At 41.5% G+C, this 21,314-nt stretch overlaps 1 protein-coding gene across 1 annotated transcript in view; it reads right to left on the bottom strand.

Moving 5' to 3' along the window:
• The window catches only part of pot1 (protection of telomeres 1 homolog), a 42,260-nt gene continuing 20,946 nt past the window's right edge, over positions 1-21,314 (bottom strand). Inside the window, 11 exon segments of the mRNA XM_018705190.2 lie at positions 1-354; positions 452-557; positions 979-1,073; positions 1,384-1,466; positions 1,763-1,898; positions 1,974-2,170; positions 2,575-2,731; positions 3,884-3,910; positions 4,954-5,051; positions 5,355-5,539; positions 19,818-19,973. Of these exon segments, the coding sequence (XP_018560706.2) occupies positions 218-354; positions 452-557; positions 979-1,073; positions 1,384-1,466; positions 1,763-1,898; positions 1,974-2,170; positions 2,575-2,731; positions 3,884-3,910; positions 4,954-5,051; positions 5,355-5,539; positions 19,818-19,973 (1,377 nt within the window). The 3' untranslated portion in view covers positions 1-217.

Here is a 21,314-nt window from a genome sequence, read left to right as displayed (position 1 = left end):
TTAAAAGTCATTATTTAGGCTTTTATTATCAAGGAGTCATTAAAAGAGGATGAAGTTTAAAAATATTTTCACAGCTACAGTTTATGAACATTTATTCACTTTATACAATAAATAAAAATAAAATCCACAGCAGGAGGTGAAACACAAACGGGTAGAAACTGTTTTTTTTCCTGCAGGACTCTGATTTTTACCAGAGACCTTTAAACCTGCAGGTGGTTCAGGCCGGGTCCGGTTCAGACCGAGCAGAGGAGGAGGAGGGTTTGGTGTGACAGATCTGGTAGCAGGTCTGGCTCTGGTCCTCGTCACCTGCTGCTCGATACGCCGTCAGACAGAGGTTGAGCCACGGACGCACACCTGACAACACACAAACACACAAACACATTACCTGAGCTTCCTGTGGAGTATTTAGACTGAACTCTTTAATCCAGGTGTGTGAGTTTGACAGACGTACCTGTGCTGCCCTCTGGTGGACAGAGTGTGTCCATGGTTTGATGGATGCTTCTCTGAGCCTCCTGATTGGCTGCTGCGTCCTCTGCCGACACACCGAAGAATAACTCCTGATTAAAGACACAAAACGAGTTTAACAACAACAAAGTGAATCTGTAACAGTACCAGACTCCATTCACTAAAACAGGAATTTTACCGAGCAGAACTGGAATACCACTGCCTCCATCTGTTAGTGTGTCTGTGTTACTGTGCGGTACTTTTACTTCAGTAAAGTATCTGATTACTTCTTCCACCACTGAAAGTCACACAATACCACAAACTAACAGATGGAGGCAGTGGTATTCCAGCAGCTCCCAGTAAAATTCCTCTTTTTGTCAGTGGAGTCTGGTGCTGATATATAGAGATGTTTCTGGTTACACAAAAACCCTTATACAACTCGTTTTATTAAAATCTCAGACAGAGTATTTTTTTCTCTGCAAACTCTCTCCCTCTCTGATTTAATCTGGAGCGAGCGGGACGTTAAAAACTCACGGCGTCTCTCCACAGGAAGACGTCCAGCGTGTCGGTGGCGTCCTGCAGCTCGAGCTTCATCAGCAGGACGAACCTCAGCGGCCGAACGCCGAGAGCTGCAGATGAAAAGACCAGAGACGTTAATGCTGTGTGATTTATCTCAGAGGAGAAGCTGCAGCCTACAAGGCTAGGGAACTTTTACAACCTGCTGAGTCAGCGGAAAGGGAAAAGGACAGACATAAAACTGAGAGTCTGGGGTCAAGGATCCTGCAGATATCAGCAGTGAAACAGGATCTGACAGTAAAAGCTTTGCTAATTAACTTCCTGTCCATTGATTTATGAAAAGCATCGTCTGAACTCAATGTTTTCTTCTCTTAAAGTCGCAGTAACGACGTACGAACGAGAACGAGATGTATAAACTCTCACCTTCTGCAACCATCTTCTCATCGATCGCCTCGACTCCCTCAGCACACGGCTCCCTGAGCGCGACATCAGAGCAACGTTTACACCTGAAACACAGACAGGAAGTCAGAGGTGTCATTTCTAACACTGCTTCACCACTGTGCTTTTATTTTGAAATATAACCAGGTTTATTTTGACGAGGTTCCACAGAGTATCAGAGGAGGAGGAGGAGGAGGAGAAGAGGTAGAGAAGAGGAAGAAGAGGAAGGAGAAATGAGGAGGGGGAGGAGACAGTCAGTCACTGTGATCAGACGTGTTAAACTGAAACATAAACAAAGATGGCTGCCACAGCTCCTTCATCATCTGTTTTCCAGTAGAAGCCAAATAAAACTTTTTCTACTGACCCGTAGAATCTCTTCCTGCCTCTGAACAGGAAAGGAGCTGATAGGTCGAGCAGAGTCAGGTGACCTCCTGACGACCTCACGGGGACGACGTTCTGGTAGCCGGCCGTCAGTCGTCGCGTCTCCTCCAGAGTCGAACCTGAAGAGGATCAGAACCTGGGATAAAATCTGCTGCTGATACAAACAGACCAGATAAATCTGATCTGATTTTTACCCATGAGGAAGATGAGCTCCTTGGTTCGGCCCTCGGACAGGAGCTGGGTGGACAGGTGCACGTTCAGAGCTCGGTTCGAGTCTCCAGGGACGTCCACCCGTCCGGACACTGACCACGGTGGAGGACTGTAGGGTTCATAGTCTCTGGACGCCTCCGAGAACAGACCAGACACCAGGTCATCATCTGGGACCTCGAGCCTGAGACCAGAGGGAAATTAGATCAATCATCACTTAAAATTTCTGAAATTACAAACAAATTCAAACACCAGAGTCCATTCACAAAAAGAGGAATTTTACTGGGAGCTGCTGGAATACCACTGCCTCCATCTGTTAGTTTATGGTATTGTGTGACTTTCAGTGGTGGAAGAAGTAATCAGATACTTTATTGAAGTAAAAGTACCACACAGTAACACAAACACACTAACAGATGGAGGCAGTGGTATTCCAGCAGCTCCCAGTAAAATTCCTGTCTTTGTCAGTGGAGTCTGGTGCTGATACACGGTGATATTTCTGGTTGTTTCCAAAAAATTTACGACCAAAAACATGAGAAACATGGAAAAAAAGGCCCAGGTTCAAAAATACCAGGCTGTGTATGAGCCTACATCGTTGTACACTTGCTGCAGTAGAGTTTCAGAGCCTGGTAGAGTCTGCGGGGCTCGTAGGATCTGAGCTGGACTCTAACGTGGTGAACTCGACCCGGATCGGACTGCTTCACCTCGGACAGCGTCACCGGCTGCAGGTTGTGACCGCAGCTTCTCTCTAACCAAGAAAAAAAAAAGTTTTTAATGCTCTGTAGAGGAGAACAAATGGAAACTCAATCTGACATCACAGCAACCTTCCGACAAACCAGGACATGGACGACATGAGAATCATTAAAATATAATTTCAGATGTTATAAAACATTTTCTTGCCGACACACTGTGATCAGGATTTGTGTACATTTATGTTTAAATACGTATTTTTTGTACCATAAAGGCTAAGAGGTCACGTTCAATGACTCGAATTAGCTGTGGTGACACCTAGCATACAGCTAGCAGCTAGCCAACTGTGAGCTGTCACTCCAAGTGGCCACGCCCCCAATTATGCAAAAGCAATAATTCAATTTAAACCAGTGAGTTATAAAAAACTCACCCCTGTACAGTTGTCGTATCTGGAGAGATTAGCTATAGAGACCGAATCCTTTTTTGTACCAGGCTGTAAACTGCTGTAAAGTCAGGTGGCCTCTAGTGGCCATCTGAGGAACTGCAGTTGTTGGTTTTCTGAATGTTTTTCAGATCAATTCTCAGGTCTTTAAAGGATTTTTATTTTCCTCATAATGTTGTAGTTTATTTATATCATCAGACCATTAAATACAGAGATTATGATGGTTCTGTTGGTTGTTGACAAAAACCTTTGGTGAGGTAACTTTTTATGCTCTGAGCCACGTGATCAGTCGGAGGAGCTGAAAGTGTTGAAATCTTTAAACACAAACTTAAAACTGAACTGTTCAGCCTAGCTTTTGATTAATTTTATTATCTTATTTATGTTTCTCCACTTTTACTGAATTTTATTTATCTGTTTGAAAGGTGCTATACAAATAAAATTTGATTGATTTCTAATTGTTCCCTTTTTTATATTTCTTTATCTAATTTCTTTGTCTTTCTGGTGTTTACAGTCACACTTGATAGAAGTGTTATGTATCAGGGAATTGTTCATATAAGATCTGTTATCATGAGGTTTTACCTGTGTGAACCGCACAAAGAAAATGACAGAGGTGCAGTTTAAGTACACTGATCTCCTCAGGCTGTTGATGAGTCTGCAGAGCTGATGGTGACTTTAAAAAGAAACTTAATCCACAACATTTAAACAAACCACTGATCTTCTGTTTGCTGAGTTTGACCTGTGGAGCTGCTGCAGTGTTGTGTTTCGTACCTGTGCTGCACTCGACTGTTTCACCGTCTAAAAACACAAACAGAGAAAATATAAAGGACTGAATCAGATACTGAGACCAGACAAATCAATGAGCAATAAGCAGCAGTGGCCGTTAAACAAACTGAGCTGCTGCTGAAAAACATCTGATCTGAAAAAGCTTTTTATTAGAATGAGCAAACATGCATCGTCCACTCAGACTTACACAACAGACATCAGGCCTGCAGGTCTGTGGGAGTGTTTTAAAGCTGCAGCTGTTTGTGCGTCTGTGTGGAAACCTCCAGGTCACAGTCAAAGTTTGGACTTTTTATTTTTATCCCTAGTGAAGCAAAGGCTTTTAGGGAGGCCTTGCTAATGGAAGCAGCTCCCTGCAGCTTCACTCCGTCCGTTCTGTCGTCAGTGAAGAGGCCGGTCTGGATGTTCATATTTCTGCTGCTGATAAACACGTCTTTCATTTCATCAAAGACTCTCATTGTTCTTTCCTCTTTGTCTTTTATCCCACATTAAAAATATTTTAATTTTCCTTTACAGTCATTTGACGACAGTATGATACAGGGTTTTCCTTTAGCACCAGCTGTCGGCCGGAAATTAATACGCTTTCAGTTTCTCACTGTTTCAAGTCACCATGACGTTTTCTAACGTTCTTAAACCAGATGAAAGATTTTAGTCATCAGACAACTGGATCTAACTGGTTGGTTTGGCAAACCGCCTACAGGATGAACACTCTGGGAAAGAGGCATCCACTGAGGCTGTATCTAAGCACAACAAGCTAAATGCTAACATCAGTATGCTAAAATGTTTAGTGGGTTTATTTAGTCGCCTGTTTGCTAAATGGTAACAAAGTAGAGCTGGAGCTGATTGAAGAGTTGGTAGAGTTAGAGTTAGGAGTTTAGCAAAATAAACCAAAGTATTTAACAAATAAAAATTTGATTTGAGTCATCCTGATAAGGAAATAAATGTTGGTAATCAATTTTAGAGTCGGTGCAGGAGCAGCATCTAGTGGTCACGAGAGGAACTGCAGCTGCTGATTGGTCAGGACACCTGAGAGTTTAATCTGCGGAATTGTTTCATACCCAGAGACTCTGGTGGAGTGCTCCAGACGTCCAACAACTCTGAGTCATTCAGCTCAGCGAATTCGTCATTGTCATCTTCTGGGAAGGCCTCGAGGGTTCTGCAGACACATAAACAAGAAGAAAATTACAAATATAAACACAAATACAGCAAATAAAGAGTGAGAGATTAATGTGCTAATTAGGGTTGATCTTAAACCTGGATTAAACATAGCATTGTTTTATACTGCACAGTGTGAAATCTTGTGTTGTTTAAAATCTTGCATCTTCAAAAATGCATTTTTAGGAGGGACAGAACAAAACTTAATCTAAAGTGGCTGGGTCAGAACCAGAGCTCAGTGTGTGGTATGAAGCAGTTTTTTATTTTCAGCCTCAGTATTTTTATCCCTCATCTCCTGCTGTACCTCTTCAGTTCCTGAACATCAGGACTGTTTTCTGGAAGAACTCGAATACCCCTCCCATACGCCGTCCCTCCATGCAGGTGAAAAGCCAGGTGGTCCACCTCCTCCGACTGGCTGCTGGTGAGGCCAGGGACCTTACTGGATCCTGTAATTGCTCGCAGGTTGTAGATCCTCAGGAAGTCTCCAGGCTGAAGGGACAAACAGGACAATTAAAAACATGAAAACAGAAATTCAGACATTTGTAATCAGACAAGCAGCAAGAGAAAGAAAGATCCTGGAGTTCAGGTCTTAGAAAACAAGAATAATAAAAACCAAAGCTCTTACATGGAACTTTTTATCCCTCGTTTGTCTCTCATTCATGCACTCAGCTGCCATGTGAGGTACCAGCAGACATCAGTAACAATTTGAGGCTCAGTGTCTCGACATGTCCAACATTAATGGCAAGTTGAACCTGTAACCCTGCGATAAATGGAGCACCTGCTCCACCTCCTGAGCCTCAACTGCCCACCAAAAAACAATCAGACACAACAGATGAAACTGGTCTGTGGTTCTTTTTAAGTTAAACTATACCTGAGACTCTATTTGACTCTCAAGTGCTAGCTGATGTTCACCCTAGGTTTCCCCCCGAAGTCGGTCACATTCCCATTTGGCCAGACGAGCTTCACTAGATAAAACTTTTTGTGTGTTTTTGTACTGTTGTGGAGTTTGTGATTGTGCTGGGTGCCAGTCGTGGTTGTTCACAAACTTCATTTCAAAGCTGACATTTTCCAGTCAAGAACAAAGAACAAAGGGACAGCAGTACAGCACAAGATCACTTTGTGTGAAGACAAAAGATCCCAAGATGCAGAGTGAAAAAAACAACTTAATTTCCAATGCTTTGTACCTAAATATGTAAAGAATCAAACAATTACTTTAATAATAATGATAATTATTATTCTAATCCAGCTGAAGGATTTATCCCAAAGCTCTGTCACACTGTTCCTATTTTTCTGGTCAGTCAGTATAGACTTCCTCAGGTTCTATTGATCAGCAGATGGCGATGTTGCACCAAACTTCCAGTCCGAGCGGTGACAATGATTCAGAGGCTGCTCAGAGGACTCTGTTTGGAGGGTTTGTCATTTTGTTTTGTTTAGTTTTTTTCTCTCCATCGGCTCTCCGTCACGATGAGCCTGCAGCCGACAGAAATCTGTCCTCGCTCTCATCATCAACAAACGCTTCACTGATCGAGAGCCAGAAGGATTCACTCTGTTCAGAAGGCACTGAGGCCTTTATATTGTTTTTACTCAGCAGGGTTTAGACAACACGAGGTCCAGATATTCATGTATGTATGACCTTTAATTGCATTATAGTTGCAGCGCAGAAGAATGTCTCAGAGAGTGAATCTTCTATAAGCCGTACAGGCTCCTTTTAAATCCATTTTCTCCATTTACTGAGTGAAGTTTGAGTCACTGTCAGGGTGGATTAACAGCTGATCTCCAGAGGCCTCTCTTCCTCTGAAGGTCCACAGAAGAGAGAGAGGAGAGAGATAAACTGGGAGGACTGGAGAGCCACCACCTCTCCAATGGAAGTGTTTGGTGATCAGGAATTATCCTTTTATGTAGAATTATTTCCACATAACTGAACTTTAGTTTGAAACTAACAGAGAAGATCTGTCCTTCAAAAACTGAAGAAAAAAAAGAAATTTACTATGGTTTACTTCCTCTGTGAGCACAGGAACCAAGATTAAGTAAAAAACTGAAACGATGACAGGACTTCAGGAGAGAAAGATGACAGATCGCTGACAAAGCATGGACGTGTCTAGATTTGACTGAAAACTCTTCAGCTCCAAATGAATGATAACGTTTCTCTGTACAGTTTGGCTCAAATCTTAATTCAATCCAATTTGAAAAAAAAGACCACCGACATGACAACAGGTGTAACTGATTTGTAATACTTTAATTATAATATTATTATATTATATGATTATTATTATAATATCTTTTAAGCCCATTGTCCAATAAAAAAAGCGAAAAGAAACGTGGATATAAGAATCTAATTTGCACCTCTACATAGAAGGTCCTATCAAAGAAAACTGTGATCGTAGTCGTCACAGGTTTTTGCTTTATTTATTCCTTATTTTTTGATGAGTTAGCACAAAAGTTAATTTTTAATGTTAAGGTAAATAAAACATGTTTGCAAAGTAAAATGTTACTGTTTTTTTTTTTTTAAATAACTTCACAGATAAATTAATGAGCGCACCGGTTTCTTTAGAGTTTACTCATTATGAGCAAATTCTTGTTGAGTTGAAAAATTTTAAACTAAAAGTGACCAATCATACTAACTCCCAAAACATATGGCTTTAAGAAGAGAAAATGGAGAAAAATAAAATTCCATCCCGACATGAAATGAAGCCTTCTGGTATATTCAGCCTTAGAATTTGATCAGATGTTCATCTTAGGTGACCATTCCTCTACCAGATATGAATCATCATTTAACAGATTTTAAATATTCTGACCCTTGTGATCTCTTCATCTTCAATGAAATAAAAATTGGAGTTAAATTTAGTGCAACAAGGCCAGAGGAAGCACTTTCCTCTTTTTATTTAGGTGTATGTTTTCATTTTAGTTCTCTTCATATTCTGCAGCACTTTCTAAGTACTTAGGAAAACATGCTATTTGAATATGAATCATTATTAAGATCGTATAAATCCCACCGAGGCAGGAAGCAAACAATGAGACCAAACAGGCAGTATTTTTGTTTGCTGAATCCCAGACTCTGCCTGGGTTTTATTTCGTCTCCGGAGACCTGAATGTTTAGCAGAATGAGACAGAGGAAAACAACTGCTAAGTACTCGTGAGCCTCACTGTGTTTTCTCAGAGCTACATGAGAGTTTAGCTGAATTTACCACAGTTTGTGTTTGGAGGCAGGTGTAGAGGGAACGGAGAGGGTGACTAATGCTGAACGACTGGGAGAAAACATCAGAGGACAGACGGCAGAGGGGCGAATAAAAGGTGGCACTGCCATGTGGCGTCGGCTCTGATCCGGCCCGGTCCAGCTCACTGTCTGTAGTCACATTAAATCTAACCATCAGAGCCTTTTTTCTTTCTTTTCTTCTTATCGGTTTAGATTACTTCTGATGCGAGGAGTTGGGGTCTTAGATCTCCATGTAGAGACAATATTGGACTCCCAGAGTCAACGATGAGAGCCAGGTCCATAAAGAAATGGTTTTCCCAGTTTGGTGCCAACAATGGTACCAACAATTAGATCTTCCCCCTTCATTAATATCTTTAAAACTGGTCCTCCAGTCTATGACTGGCCATACTCTGGCTTTTATTTCTTTGTATTTTATTTGTTCTCTGTGCAATGCTGTTGTGTTATTTCATCCATATATTCTATGCTTTTATTAATTTATTTATATCCTCATATTTACTCTCTCTGTAGAGCACATTGGCGGACATTTGTTTTTTAATATGCTCTATAACTAAACTGACTAGACTTAAAGTAAGGTTTTTATCACAAAGATTATTTATTTGGCATCATTAACTAAGCACAGGTCTCATATTAGCATTTTTTAACTGCAGCTGACTGGACCCACAGGGCTGTTACAGGCCTTAATTTGCCTTGTTTTACATTAATGTTACAGATATACATGTTTAATCAAAACTTTCATTAAAAAACAGAAACCACAGTGTCATTTTATCTGCTTCCTGTGCGAGGTTACAGAAATTTAAAGGCTTCATTAGACCAAGATTACCTGAGAATAAAGGAAATAAAAGCTCAGAAGAAAAGAGAAAATCACCTTATGGCTCCATCATTACCACAACAGTTGGCATAGCAACCAACAGCAGGAGAATCAGCGGCATTGTTCGAGCTTTGTGACCGGTTTCTTGACTTTTTCGACCAATCAGATCGTTCAGCTGAGACCACACTTAGTATAATGGGCACATTATCACTATCTGCATGTGCACAGGGGGGCATTCAGGGGCCGTAGGACAAGCCGGTCTACACGTCAGAGAGATCAGCCTGTATGAAAATGGCTCCCTGCAGCTTCCCCTGCAAACAAACCATTTTCTTTTTAAAGAGGCTGAGGGAGCAGACTGGAGCAGCCTGTGGCGACTTTTGTAAGCACTTGATCTGTATGAAAACTAAACACTCCACCGTCCACCCACCGCCTGACAGCAAGGACGCCGCTACCGCTGTCTCTTGGTGTTAGTGCTGCTCAGCTGCTCAGTAAAAAAGAGATTCCTTAAAATTCAAAAGATTGCTCTGGGCCTCCACGGCTTCTTGTTGAGACGAGGCTCAATAAAGCAGCCAAAAAAACTTGTGCCCTCGCTGAGAAGAAGAAACATTCATTTCACATGGGCATCTTCATGGAGCAGCAGGAAATGGGCTTTAAAAGCCAGACAGATTCAGCTTGACTCGACAGCAAGGCTTTTTGTGCTGGAAAATCAGCTGAATGGTGAGGAAGGGGATATGACAGACTGAAATACACTTAATTTCAGATTAAGTACCTCAACTGCACTCCGAGACATTAAGTAAAACAACCAAGGACAGGAAATAGAGACTATTTTCATTATTGAATAATCAGTCAGTTTTCATTACCTCCAGAGTCTATGAGTTTAATTGAAAACACGCCGAGGTCAGACACTCGTTTGTCTACAAACCAATTAATGTCAAGTATAAGCAGACTCATCACAGGTAGGTGATGACAACAGGATGTAGATAGGTCATGTCAAGTTCTTTAGTGAGCTCACAGAACTGCAACATGAAACCATAACTAACTGGCTCAAATGTAACAAATCCTGAACCTCAGTTCAGACTTTCAGGTATGAAAACAGCTTGAGGGCGTTTTCAACTTGTTTGGTTAAAACCAAAACAGCAGGTGTGAAAGGTGCCTTGGACCACAGTTCAGACCAAAGGACCAAAATTTGGTCAGGCAAAAAAAGAGATGGTCTCAGTCAAACTGAACCATGATTCGGCTCGTTTACAGCTCTTTTTTGGATGGTTTCAGGCTTTGGAGTTGAGGCCGGTCATCCAATAAACAACAGAAGAAGAAAAATAACGAGAAGAGAAGTAAAAATGAGCTGCAGCAGTACATGGGGAGAGGAGGAGATAAAGCACACCACGCGAAACCAAAATTAACTGGATCAAACAAGAACACGAACCTTGGTCCAAACTTTCAGGTGTGAAAACCTCCAATGACAATCTGAGTAGAATGACTTACTATGACGTCTGTTCATCAATACTCAGATTAAACTATTAGTTTACTGACTATAGTCTCTGGAGGAGTGTTCATAGAGAGTCCATGTTCTGTAGTTTTCTGGCTCCTTATCTCTCTTCATGAATAATGGAAGAAGGTTGAGGTGGTCCTTGAGGCCGCCGGAGTCAGACGGCCACCAGGGAAATCCAGGCCCTCACAGAGTCCGAAAACCTTCAGCAGCAGGATTTGGTATTCAAAAGTGTTGAACAGACTTGGACCATTTTATTCTACATGAACATTACATTCGTTTTCCTGTTCACAAGGTTGAAAAACAGCCAAACGAACAGACTGCCGGCCTATCTGACACAAGAAAATGTTGGAAAATAAAATCTTTTTTTAAACTCTGCTCCTCAGATTAGACATTACACCCACTCACACTCACACGGAGAAAAATCTGTTCAAAGCTGTATCATCTAAATAAATTATCTGTACATGAGATGAAGACAGACGAAAGCTGTGTAATGAAGCGTCGGTGCGAATGTGGATCTGAACCCTCGGTTGTTTGAGTGATGCTCTGCTGCCTTCTCGAGCGTCGGGAGAAGCAGTGTTTCCATTGCGGTCCATGGTTTTTCGGGGGAGATTTGAGCCTGCAGGGCCAATATGAAGTCTCATTTTCCTCATAGCTGTGTTCACTAAACAGGAAACAGTGTGGGAGTAAAGAGCGTGCCGCATCAGAGCGTGACCCCCCCCTCCCCAAAAATATTCAATGACATGGAAATGTGCACTTGGTCGACCATGAGTGCTAAAAACGAGATAATGAGCAGAAGCTGTCGGAGCTGAACACAGCTCATGAGGACAAAGTGAACATAACAATCAATGGCTCAGACTTACACAACGTTTCAGGATGGACAGATTAAAGAAAACAAAAGATTTATATAATGGTTGAAATGCACAGTGCAACTTTACTTTTGCCTGAGCTTCAACACCTTTTAAGGTACAGCAGGGAAGAATTTCAAGCAATGTACATCTAATAATTGCTTTTTTGTTGCTAATGTTAGCTTCAGAATGGAGTCTGCCACCGTTACGAAATGACCGTCCCCCCAGCACATGAAATCCAACACAAACTCCGTGCAAAAACAAAAACCTGAAAACTGGAAGCTTGTTTGGCCAAATGTGAATTGGACTGATGTTGGGGGAACACTAGGGCATTTGATTCATGGAGAGACCTTCGTTCGGCTTTGGGGATCAGAACCGACCCTGAGCTGGCTCTCTTCCTATTGGACAGCTGAGCTAACGTTACTGCAAAGCCTCAGAAATTTATTGTGATACTGTGGCTTTAGCTGGCTAATGCTTTCTAACGTTAGCTTACCTGCTAATGTGGACAGATCGGTAGTAAACTACTGTGTTGAGTGGATAACATCTGCTAATTCATCCAAACTCCCGGGGCTGATCTGGCTAATAATTACTTCATCGGCTTCATCCCTGCAGTGTAACTAAGTTACAGCTACCTGGCTAACCTTTGTTTGTTTGCTCGATAAAATTATCGTCATGGCTGGACTGAGTCGGTTCGATGCTTGCACCCACCCTCTAACCACAGACTGTGTAATGGAGTGCAAGCAACAGGACACAGACTGCAGTTCACTTAATGAGCCACAGGTGTCAGTAATAACAAGGTATTTCAGGTTTCAACATACAGAACCATTAATATTTCACCAATCAGGCACAACATTAAAACCACTGACAGGTGAAGTGAATAACAAAAGCCCAAGATGTTGACCCATCGATTTATATTTTAAAAAATACAGTGATAATATTTTTAACCCACTAGGTTTCAGACTAAAGGCAGGTGCAGGTTCAGCAGGAAGAGAAAATGAGGTGAGTGCAGAGGCAACCAGGTAAACATCTGTGCTGCAGATTCTGCTGAGACAGAGAGAGAAAGACTGCAGGAGGGAGAGAGGGGGGATAAATGGATAAATGAAGAGTGGTAGAGTCAGGAGAAACTGAAAATGAGAGATGGACAAATGGATGAAAAGAGACAGGGAGAGTGTGGGGGCGAATAATGATGATGAGAAACTCTGAGGCTGCAAACAGGCGAGAGGAAAAAAAACCCAGAAAAACTATGAGTGCATCAGAGTTTAGTTTGAGCCACAGGACTCAGATCTCTGGACCAGAAAGACCGTCAGGGATCATTTAATGTTTCTGAGCTGGAGCTGAAGGAGACTCTGCTGAAAGGTATCGACCAAAGGCTGTTTAATGACAGCTCCAATGAAAGAAGCCAAAACTTTTCAATCGCCTCCCGGTGACTCGCTGCAGGACAGGCCAAGCCTCACCACCTGAAGAATGATTAAGATACTTTCATCTGTCTTGAGGCTGTATGACAGACAGAAACATTGAGAATCAGGCCTCAGACTACGACAGATCTCCACCATCTTTATATAAACTCATTAAGTTATATAAAGAGTCAAAGGGAACCAGACACTTGAGGATACAAATGTCTCCCTAGCAACACTTTCCTAGCTCCTCCTGGGGGATCCTGAGATGTTCCCAGGCCAGATGGGATATATAATCCCTCCAGTGAGTTCTGGGTCTACCCCGGGTTCTCCTTCCGGTTGGAAGTGCCCAGAAAACCCCCAAAGGAAGGCGGCCAGGAGGATCCTGATCAGATGCCCGAACCCCTTCAACTGTCTTGTTTCAAGCACTCTAAGCTCCTCACCTTCTCTCCAAGGCTAAGTCCTGCCAACTCACAGAGGGAGAAAATGGAATGAGCAGAGCTTATACATGAAAGTTCTTCTCTTTGTTATCAGAGCGATGTGATCACATTTGTCCAACAGGAGGGTCCACACGGTCACACAAACGATAATCTAAACTCTTTAACAGTGAAGAAAAACCCATCCAAAACACTTAAGGCTTCAATAAAGCTCAGAATGACGTATCATGGGTAAAGTGTCACTTTGATTGGATTTTTTTTGACAAACGTCAGTCAGTTCACCTCAGACTCACACATCGAGAGCCTTTCCACTGAAGAAGTGTTTGAATAGGAATATTTCCCCCCAATTACCAGGCTCCTCTGGTGAATCATCGGTGATATTGTGTGAAATCGACTGAGGCGTTTCTGTGAGAAGAAGGCCATTAAGAGAGAAAGGAGCCCATTATGATGAAAAGAAAAGGAGAGAACAAGAGAGCGAGGAGGAGGAGGTGGTGGTGGAGGAGGGCTGCAGTCGGTGTGTGTGTGTTGCCTCCTCCATCTTTGATTCCTCCAGCGAACACACACAGACGATAAAACATTTATTTCAATGGTACTTGTTTAAGAAAGGAAGAAACCTTCTGCAGACTTAATCAAAGCAACAAAATGTCACATTCAGCTGTCAGTCTGTCACTCCTACACTACCTTCATCAGCTGAAACACTCAAATCTGTTGGTATAAGGAGATGAAGAGCATGTAGATTATACTACAATATGCTCTCATGGTTTTTACATAAGACTTTTGCATTATGATGTCGTTCAAGTCACATAAATAAGATGCTGTTCATCAAGATAAATCCCATGGAGCAGGTTCAACTTTTTGAGCAGATTTTGAGCAGATGTAAGCCCAACGCCTCAAGTGGGATGATCCAGAACAAACCAGATCAATGAAGGCCTAACCCCACCACCCATAGGACCCAGAGGATCCACAGGAGAAGATCTGCAAACTCACTCCTCAACTGTTAATTACAATCAGAGTTTACACAACACAAGCAAAGACATTTCTCACCAAACTGTTCTTTATTAAGGAGCAGCAACTGAGTCTAAATTTAACCCAATCTTAATTAATTTTTACACCTTAGCTGAGAGTTTTCACACACCTGACAGTCTCCCATACAGAAAAAAATCAATCTCTCACTTCAGTCACATTGTGTCTGTATCTCCCCTTTTCCAGCTTTTATCTCTCTGTCATCCTGAGTCTGAGTTCACGGCTGTAAATAAACATCACAGGTCAAACACAGTGGGATACAACATGTCTAACACAGTGACAGACAGCCGACTCAGGAAACATATGGAGTCTGTAAAATATACGACTTCCTCAAAGTCTGAAACAGGAGAGAGTTTTTGTTTTCCCCTGGTATCTATCGATAGCTTTCCCCAGGTAGAAATGGTGACTGATAGTTGGAGGAGGCAAAAAGCGTGAAGAGAGAGTGACAGAAACCTCAGACGAATGTTCAGCAGATGGAAAAAGCCATGGTCCACCAGCCCACCAGGATTTGTCCTTGTAGTCCCTATGATCGGTCTGACTACGGAGAAAGCTCCGGAACTTCAGAGGATTCAAACCGAAAGTTGTTTTTATTTTTACTGGATGAGACTTTTGCCTGATGAGTAACTAAACCTGCTACTGATTAATACAACCAGGTGTTTTACTCTGCCGTTATCACAGCTCTGAGATCAGCGTTTCTGGTTCAAACTGGGATTCATGCAGTTGTTTCTTTCTTTGGACAGTAGCCATGTTGCTAACACTAACGACAGCAACACCAACATCAACACCATATGGAAACACAAGAGGGGGAAGTTGTCTATTGTCACTTTAGCAGAGCTAAGAGAATCAAGTCTCACCAATATTCAGACAATCAGATGTCTGATGGGTCAATATATGTCTAACACCCTGGTCCATGGACCTGATCATGTCCAAAAACCTAGTTCTCACCAGGACACTCAAGAAAACCCCAATCCAAACCACGATGCTTCCAAAAGCCGATCCTGAACACCCCATACTCCACCCAAGATGTACTTCCAAAACCAGATCTTAACCAGGGACACTTCAAAAACCTGGTCCATACAGAAACCTCTTCTCCAGCTCTGAGGCTTCAGGTCAAGGTCGAGGCTGATAACATTTCACGGAGTCGTATTTAATCTCAACACTTTATTTCAAACTCATTAACTTTTGTTTTAAGTTGAATAATGTATCAAAGGACAAGTATTTACAGCATTTAGACGTGGTTAAAGGTGGTTTGTGTAATGAACCAGCTCTGTCTGATTGTGAGGATCTCTTTTACGCCTCCAGGGGTGTTGAGTGCAGATGTGCGTCACAAGGACTAAGTGGAGAGCTGTTCACACTGTAAAATACTGTAGACCCTGCTCGACCTCACAGGCTCTACATTTAACTGACTCCATAACAACAACTGACAGACGATCTCTTCATACGGCGATAATTAAGACAATTAATGAGAAGAAATTAACTTCTCTCAGGCAAACTTCACTTAAGCAAATGATTGGTAAATGAAGCAAATACCAAAGAATAACAGTCATTTTCTATCACCATTAAAAGTGTAAATTCACTGATGAAGTCTCCACAGGAAGAAGAAGCTCCCACTGTCTGTTCTCAACAACTTTAATAACATTTAACTGGGCTAAAAATATATAAAAAGAACAACTCAAATTACTCCAGTTTTCTCTCTCTTTGGTCTTGATGATTCATGAGAACTTCCTAGTCCCCTTCTCTAACCTTAACCTGAACCATGCCTGACACAATTGTAAAGCACTTTGGGTCAACTTGTGTTGTCTTTAAATGTGCTACTCGACTTAATCCTAAAACCAAGTGTTGAGGGTGAAAAGCTGATACAATTTAAGGTCAAACTATAAACTGATCAACCACAACATTAAACCACTGACAGGTGAATAACAAGGATCATCTCTTTACAATCAAATGTTCTGCTGGGAAACCTTGGCTCCTTCATTTATCTGGATGTTACTTTGACACATACCACCCACCTAAACAGTGTTATAGACCAAGCACGCCAGACTCACTGTGAGGGTCTTTATCCTTACATTTTAGAGACATATAAATCAATTATTTCAAGAAAAACAGCACAATAGATACTGAAAATGTCCTGAGTTACAGCCCTAAAATATATTCATTGTTTCTATTGCTGAGCTCTTGACTGTAACATACCCTGCTGCTGTGATCACAAGGTTATGTAGCTGAGAGCATCTGGTACTTCTGCACTGAAAAAGATGTTCTGACAAACATCAAGTGCTGAGGGCTGAGAACTGAGCTGAAGCCAAATACACCAAGCCTTCAGTTCGCAAAACATCCAAGGCCTCGAGGCGTCAAAGATCTGAGGCTGTTTTAAACTTTAAGCGGTGTTAAAAAAAATCAAGGTTACAATGAAAGTTTCTCCACAAGCAGAAAAGCAGAAGAGAAATATCTCAGTAAAAGTCTGACAGAGAGTGTTGCAGCCCTGCAGTCAACATTGATGTAACACAGCAAGTAAAGAAACAACAGAAGGGCACTGAAACTACTCAGAGGTCAATGCAAACTCATTTATCTTTGAACATATTCAGTCCTGTCTGTAAAGTCAAACAGCGGCCGAGGCTGTGTGGGATTAGCTCTGCAGCAGGAGGTCAGGGAATGTGGTTTCCATAGCTGTAATTCAGTCATTTCTCCTGTTAGAGCAGAGTTATTTCTGATTATTACAGGGTGGACGTCCTTGCAGGGAAACACTGAAAAGGACAAATGAGCTCTCAGTTTCTAGCTAGCTCCATTCAGTCGGTGCGGCTCCACGGGCTGCAGCTCCATACTGATTACGAATATACAAGAGAAGAAAAGGACAAAGACCTCAGGGTGCAGAGACACTGACAGCAACATAAAGAAAGAAAGAAAAGGCATTTATGGCTGCGAGTGCAAGAATCTTTAGACGTAATACTCCATTATTTGAAGAAAGAGAGCTTTTATACCGGAAGGGCCATTTATAAACATGGTTATTTGAATGAATTGACATAATTCAATCTATCTGCTCTCTTCTTACAAGTACTTAGAGAGAGGACATTGACACTATAAGGTAATTTGACAATGACGGAGGGTTTGCATGTAATCGTGCAGAAAACATGTCGGTCAAGTGTTTGTCTGGTCAAAGCAAAAGTAAACTGAACTTGGTGGAGCAGGAGAGAGGGACTGTGAGTTGTTTTATCTTCTCAACAGTCCCAAAACCAAAACATATGCAGTTCACAACAGGGCTGGGCGATATGGACATATCAGTCGATATCGACACGATATTATGATATAAATCAAATCACTGTTTCTGTTGAGCTTAAAGGTTCCTTGTTACTTATAAGTGAGATGTGGGAAGATATGAAAATTTAATGTCACAATTATCCTGGCCAGTATTATTGTAATAATCATAATATGCTTTAAACTTAAAATGATTTAAGCTGTTCCTTATAGGCCAGATTAACTCTGCAGTTAATGTTAAAGGAAAAACTGTAATAAACTGTAGTAAATTCACCAGAACCCGCAGCTCCAATCTCATCTGAATAATTTCCCAGTTACTGTAGATTATAAACATTCATCAATTCATTCTGTATGTAGAAACACAGACAGGTTTTTGTTTTATTGTGTTTACCACAATGTGAGAGGCTCAAATAATACACTGTTCTTAAATAAAATCACAACATGATTATAGACAACGAATGAGGAGAACACGGACGGGAACGAAACTGGTTTGAAGGGAAAGAAATCAATTTAAAACCTCATGGGATGACAGGAACGTGATCTCTAACTTGTAGTTAATGGCCTAAAATATACCAGTGAACCGTTGGTACCATGGTTCATCGGGTATGTGGGTATCAACACACACTTGAGCAGGTGAAGCACAGAAAAGGTCACATGAAGTTTGACATTCATCTGTTTGATGTGTCAGACAGGAGGTCAAAAGCTAAAGAAAAGCTTTATAAACCAGTGTTGTGTGTTGTGTGTGTGGTTAGTCTTGAAATTCAATGTGACTTTGTGACCGACACAGTGTAATTTATGTCTCAGAGACCTGAATAAAGATGGATGTGCTTCCTCCCTCACACACACACTTCACAGCAAACAGAGAGAAATCATTTGAAAAGGACTCAGGGTGGGTTTGTCTGGAGTTACATTCAATCTAACAGCAGCTGAGTGAATCTAAAATCACACACAGGTGGCAGTTATTGTCTTATTTTTATTGTGCTGTCCCATCACTTCTATCAGAAATAACAAGATTGCGTTCAGAAATATCTGTCTGACTTGTTTTGAGGGCGTTTTAAAACCTTCAGACAGATCTGAACACAGTAGTTGTACTCAGGTGTGGGTCAAAGCAACCACATAGAGACCCTTTAAAGGAAGTGGCCTCAGTACAGTCACAAATAAATCCTGGAGGGGCTCATTTGGGGAGGGAGCGACTTCAATCAGACCCAACTACAAGATGACTCAGCAAGTATAAGCTAAACAGCTCCTGTTCAGTCGGAGAATTAATCTGACATTATGTTCTCGAGGGCTGTAAAGGTGGACTGGTGAGTAGATGGGTTTTCATGTTAACGTCCCCGACAACCTCTGTAGTCTCATTTAGACACTCGTTAGCAACCGCCTTTTTTAAGACACGTAAAAGCTTCAAACATCAGGAGTGGGGGATTTACTGACCCATTTTATGTCGGAGAATAAAACCTGAAAATGTGCTAACTTACCTTTGAGTTTTAGGACTAGCCAAAACATCTTGGTTGCCCCCTGGTGGCTGGCTGCAGTATAGGTCAAAAACCACACCCCCAAACTAAACACTAAAGTAATTAATTGGCAAAGCTCGTATCCTAAATATTGGGAGGAAGGAAGTGAAGACTTAAAGAGTTGCCGATCTTTATATACAGTCACTGGGTCACAGACACCTTGACCTTTGACCTTTGACCATCAACATATAATGAGATAGTCATTGAGTCCAACTGAACATTTGTACCAAATTTGAAGAAGTTACCTCAAGGCGTTACCGGGATATCACATTCACAAGAAAGGGAGAGATGACCTGAAAACATACCCAACCAGATGATGTTATTACTGATAAAAATGATGGACTACAGGCTCTTTCTGTCTGGTCACAGCAGGCTCTATACGACGACAATATAAAATATAAAAATGAAGTAAAAAACTCAACCACAAAGTGAAAAACAAAACAGGTCTAATGAGTGTCAGAGCTCCACAGCTGTATGTTAATGAGTCTCAGTCTGCAGCACTGATAAGAACATCTGAGACGTAAAGAGGATCAAAGCTGCAGTTTCACTTCCCAAAGAAACGAGGAGGAGAGAGATGGAGATGCTTTTTAAAAATTCACAGTGATTATTGTGTGCAGTGTAATCTGAGGTGAGCCTGAGGCGCTCCGAGCTGCACAGAAACAAACTGGTTTGTTTTGTAGAACAGAGGGTGAAATAAATGTTTAACATAAAGACGGAGGAAGGAGATAAACGCTGCTGTGGTACAGTCACATATATATTTCTTTTTCAGGGTTTCGTTTTTGTCTGTGACCTCTGACCTTCAGCTGCCTGGCGACCTCCACGTGGTTGTCGTAGACGAGGATGTTGGCGATGAGTTTCTCTTTCTCCTTGGAGAAGGACGACGGCCCCTCAGTGACGTTCGGCTCGACTATCACCTTCAGCAGAGTCCGACTACACCTGGTCCCGTCCCACACCTGAGCAACACAAAAACACAACACACAGATGAAGTATTCAGATCCTTTACTGAAGTAAAAGCAACACACATTAGAGACAGAGTAAGATCCTTTTTTTAAAACCAGAAAAATCACTATGTATCACTACCAGACTCCATTGACAAAAACAGGAATTTTACTGAGCAGAACTGGAATACCTCTGACTTCATCTGTTAGTGTGTTTGTGCTATTGTGAGGTACTTTTACTCATGTAAAGTATCTGATTACTTCTTTCACCACTGAAAGTCACACAGTAACACAAACAAACTAACAGAGCGAGGCAGCAGTACATTAGCAACTCCCATGTTCTGCTCAGTAAAATTCCTGTTTTTGTTAATGGAGTCTGGTAGTGATATATAGTGATGTTTCTGGTTAAACTAAAAGTTCCTCTTTAATAAAAAGTTCTGTCTCTGTAGGAACAACCTCAGATTGTTATTATAAAAGTCTGACAACATTCTGGATAGAGATAGACTTTTTTTATTAAAGATTCAAAGCTGAGAACAGGGAAATGTTGAACAAACTCTTGGCTGATGCTGATCTCTGTGTTTAAGGAAACTTAAAAACATGTTATGATTTGGACAACATCCTCTCTTGGTTGTATGTGTTTTCAGCTCAGACTGGCAGCAGACCAGCACTCGCTGCCAAATCCTGTTCAAATTTATCTCCTCTATCAGCTGCACTGGCAGGAAACCAGGCGTCACTTACAGCCTCGTTTCTGTCCTGAAGGAAAAAAAGATGGGAGGTAAAACAGCTCAGGACCGAGATAAAACACATGAGACCTCCTCCCACTGAGGCCACCAGACTGTGAAGCAGATTTACTACAAGACAGATGAAGACTGAAGGCAGACAGCTCCATTATTCCAAAGGGAAAAAACAATTCAGAGGCGGTTTTAAAAGGAACCGTAGTTCGAAGAACAAGAGGCAAGCATTATAAGATGAAACACAGGTGAGTGTAGCTAATAAAAAGACAACACTGAGATTAAATGGAGGAAACTACCAGGAGGTTTCACTTTCTTCTGATCCTGTGTTTATGTTGGGAATGTTTCAGTAAATAATAGAGAATGATGATTAATCTGGTCGATACCTGACATTTTGAGATAATCAGCATCAATCAGATGTCATGATTTACGAAGCCAATAAACAAAAAATGTCTGCAGGGCACTAAAACTTTTTATTTTTTAGAGACAATGCATATTTTTTATTCTCAAATATTTTTCTCTGTTCAAAGGATAAAAACAGCTGTCCGAGGAGGAAAATGGCAGAATTGAGAGTGTCTGCTTTTTCACAGCTGACGTCAAACAAATGTAATAGAAAACATCTTCA

The sequence above is a fragment of the Lates calcarifer genome, linkage group LG10, assembly GCF_001640805.2.
Source record: "Lates calcarifer isolate ASB-BC8 linkage group LG10, TLL_Latcal_v3, whole genome shotgun sequence".
NCBI classification, from domain to species: Eukaryota; Metazoa; Chordata; class Actinopteri; family Centropomidae; genus Lates; species Lates calcarifer.
The sequence above is the reverse complement of the archived record's forward strand: the minus strand, read 5'-3'. Positions and strand labels throughout refer to the sequence as shown.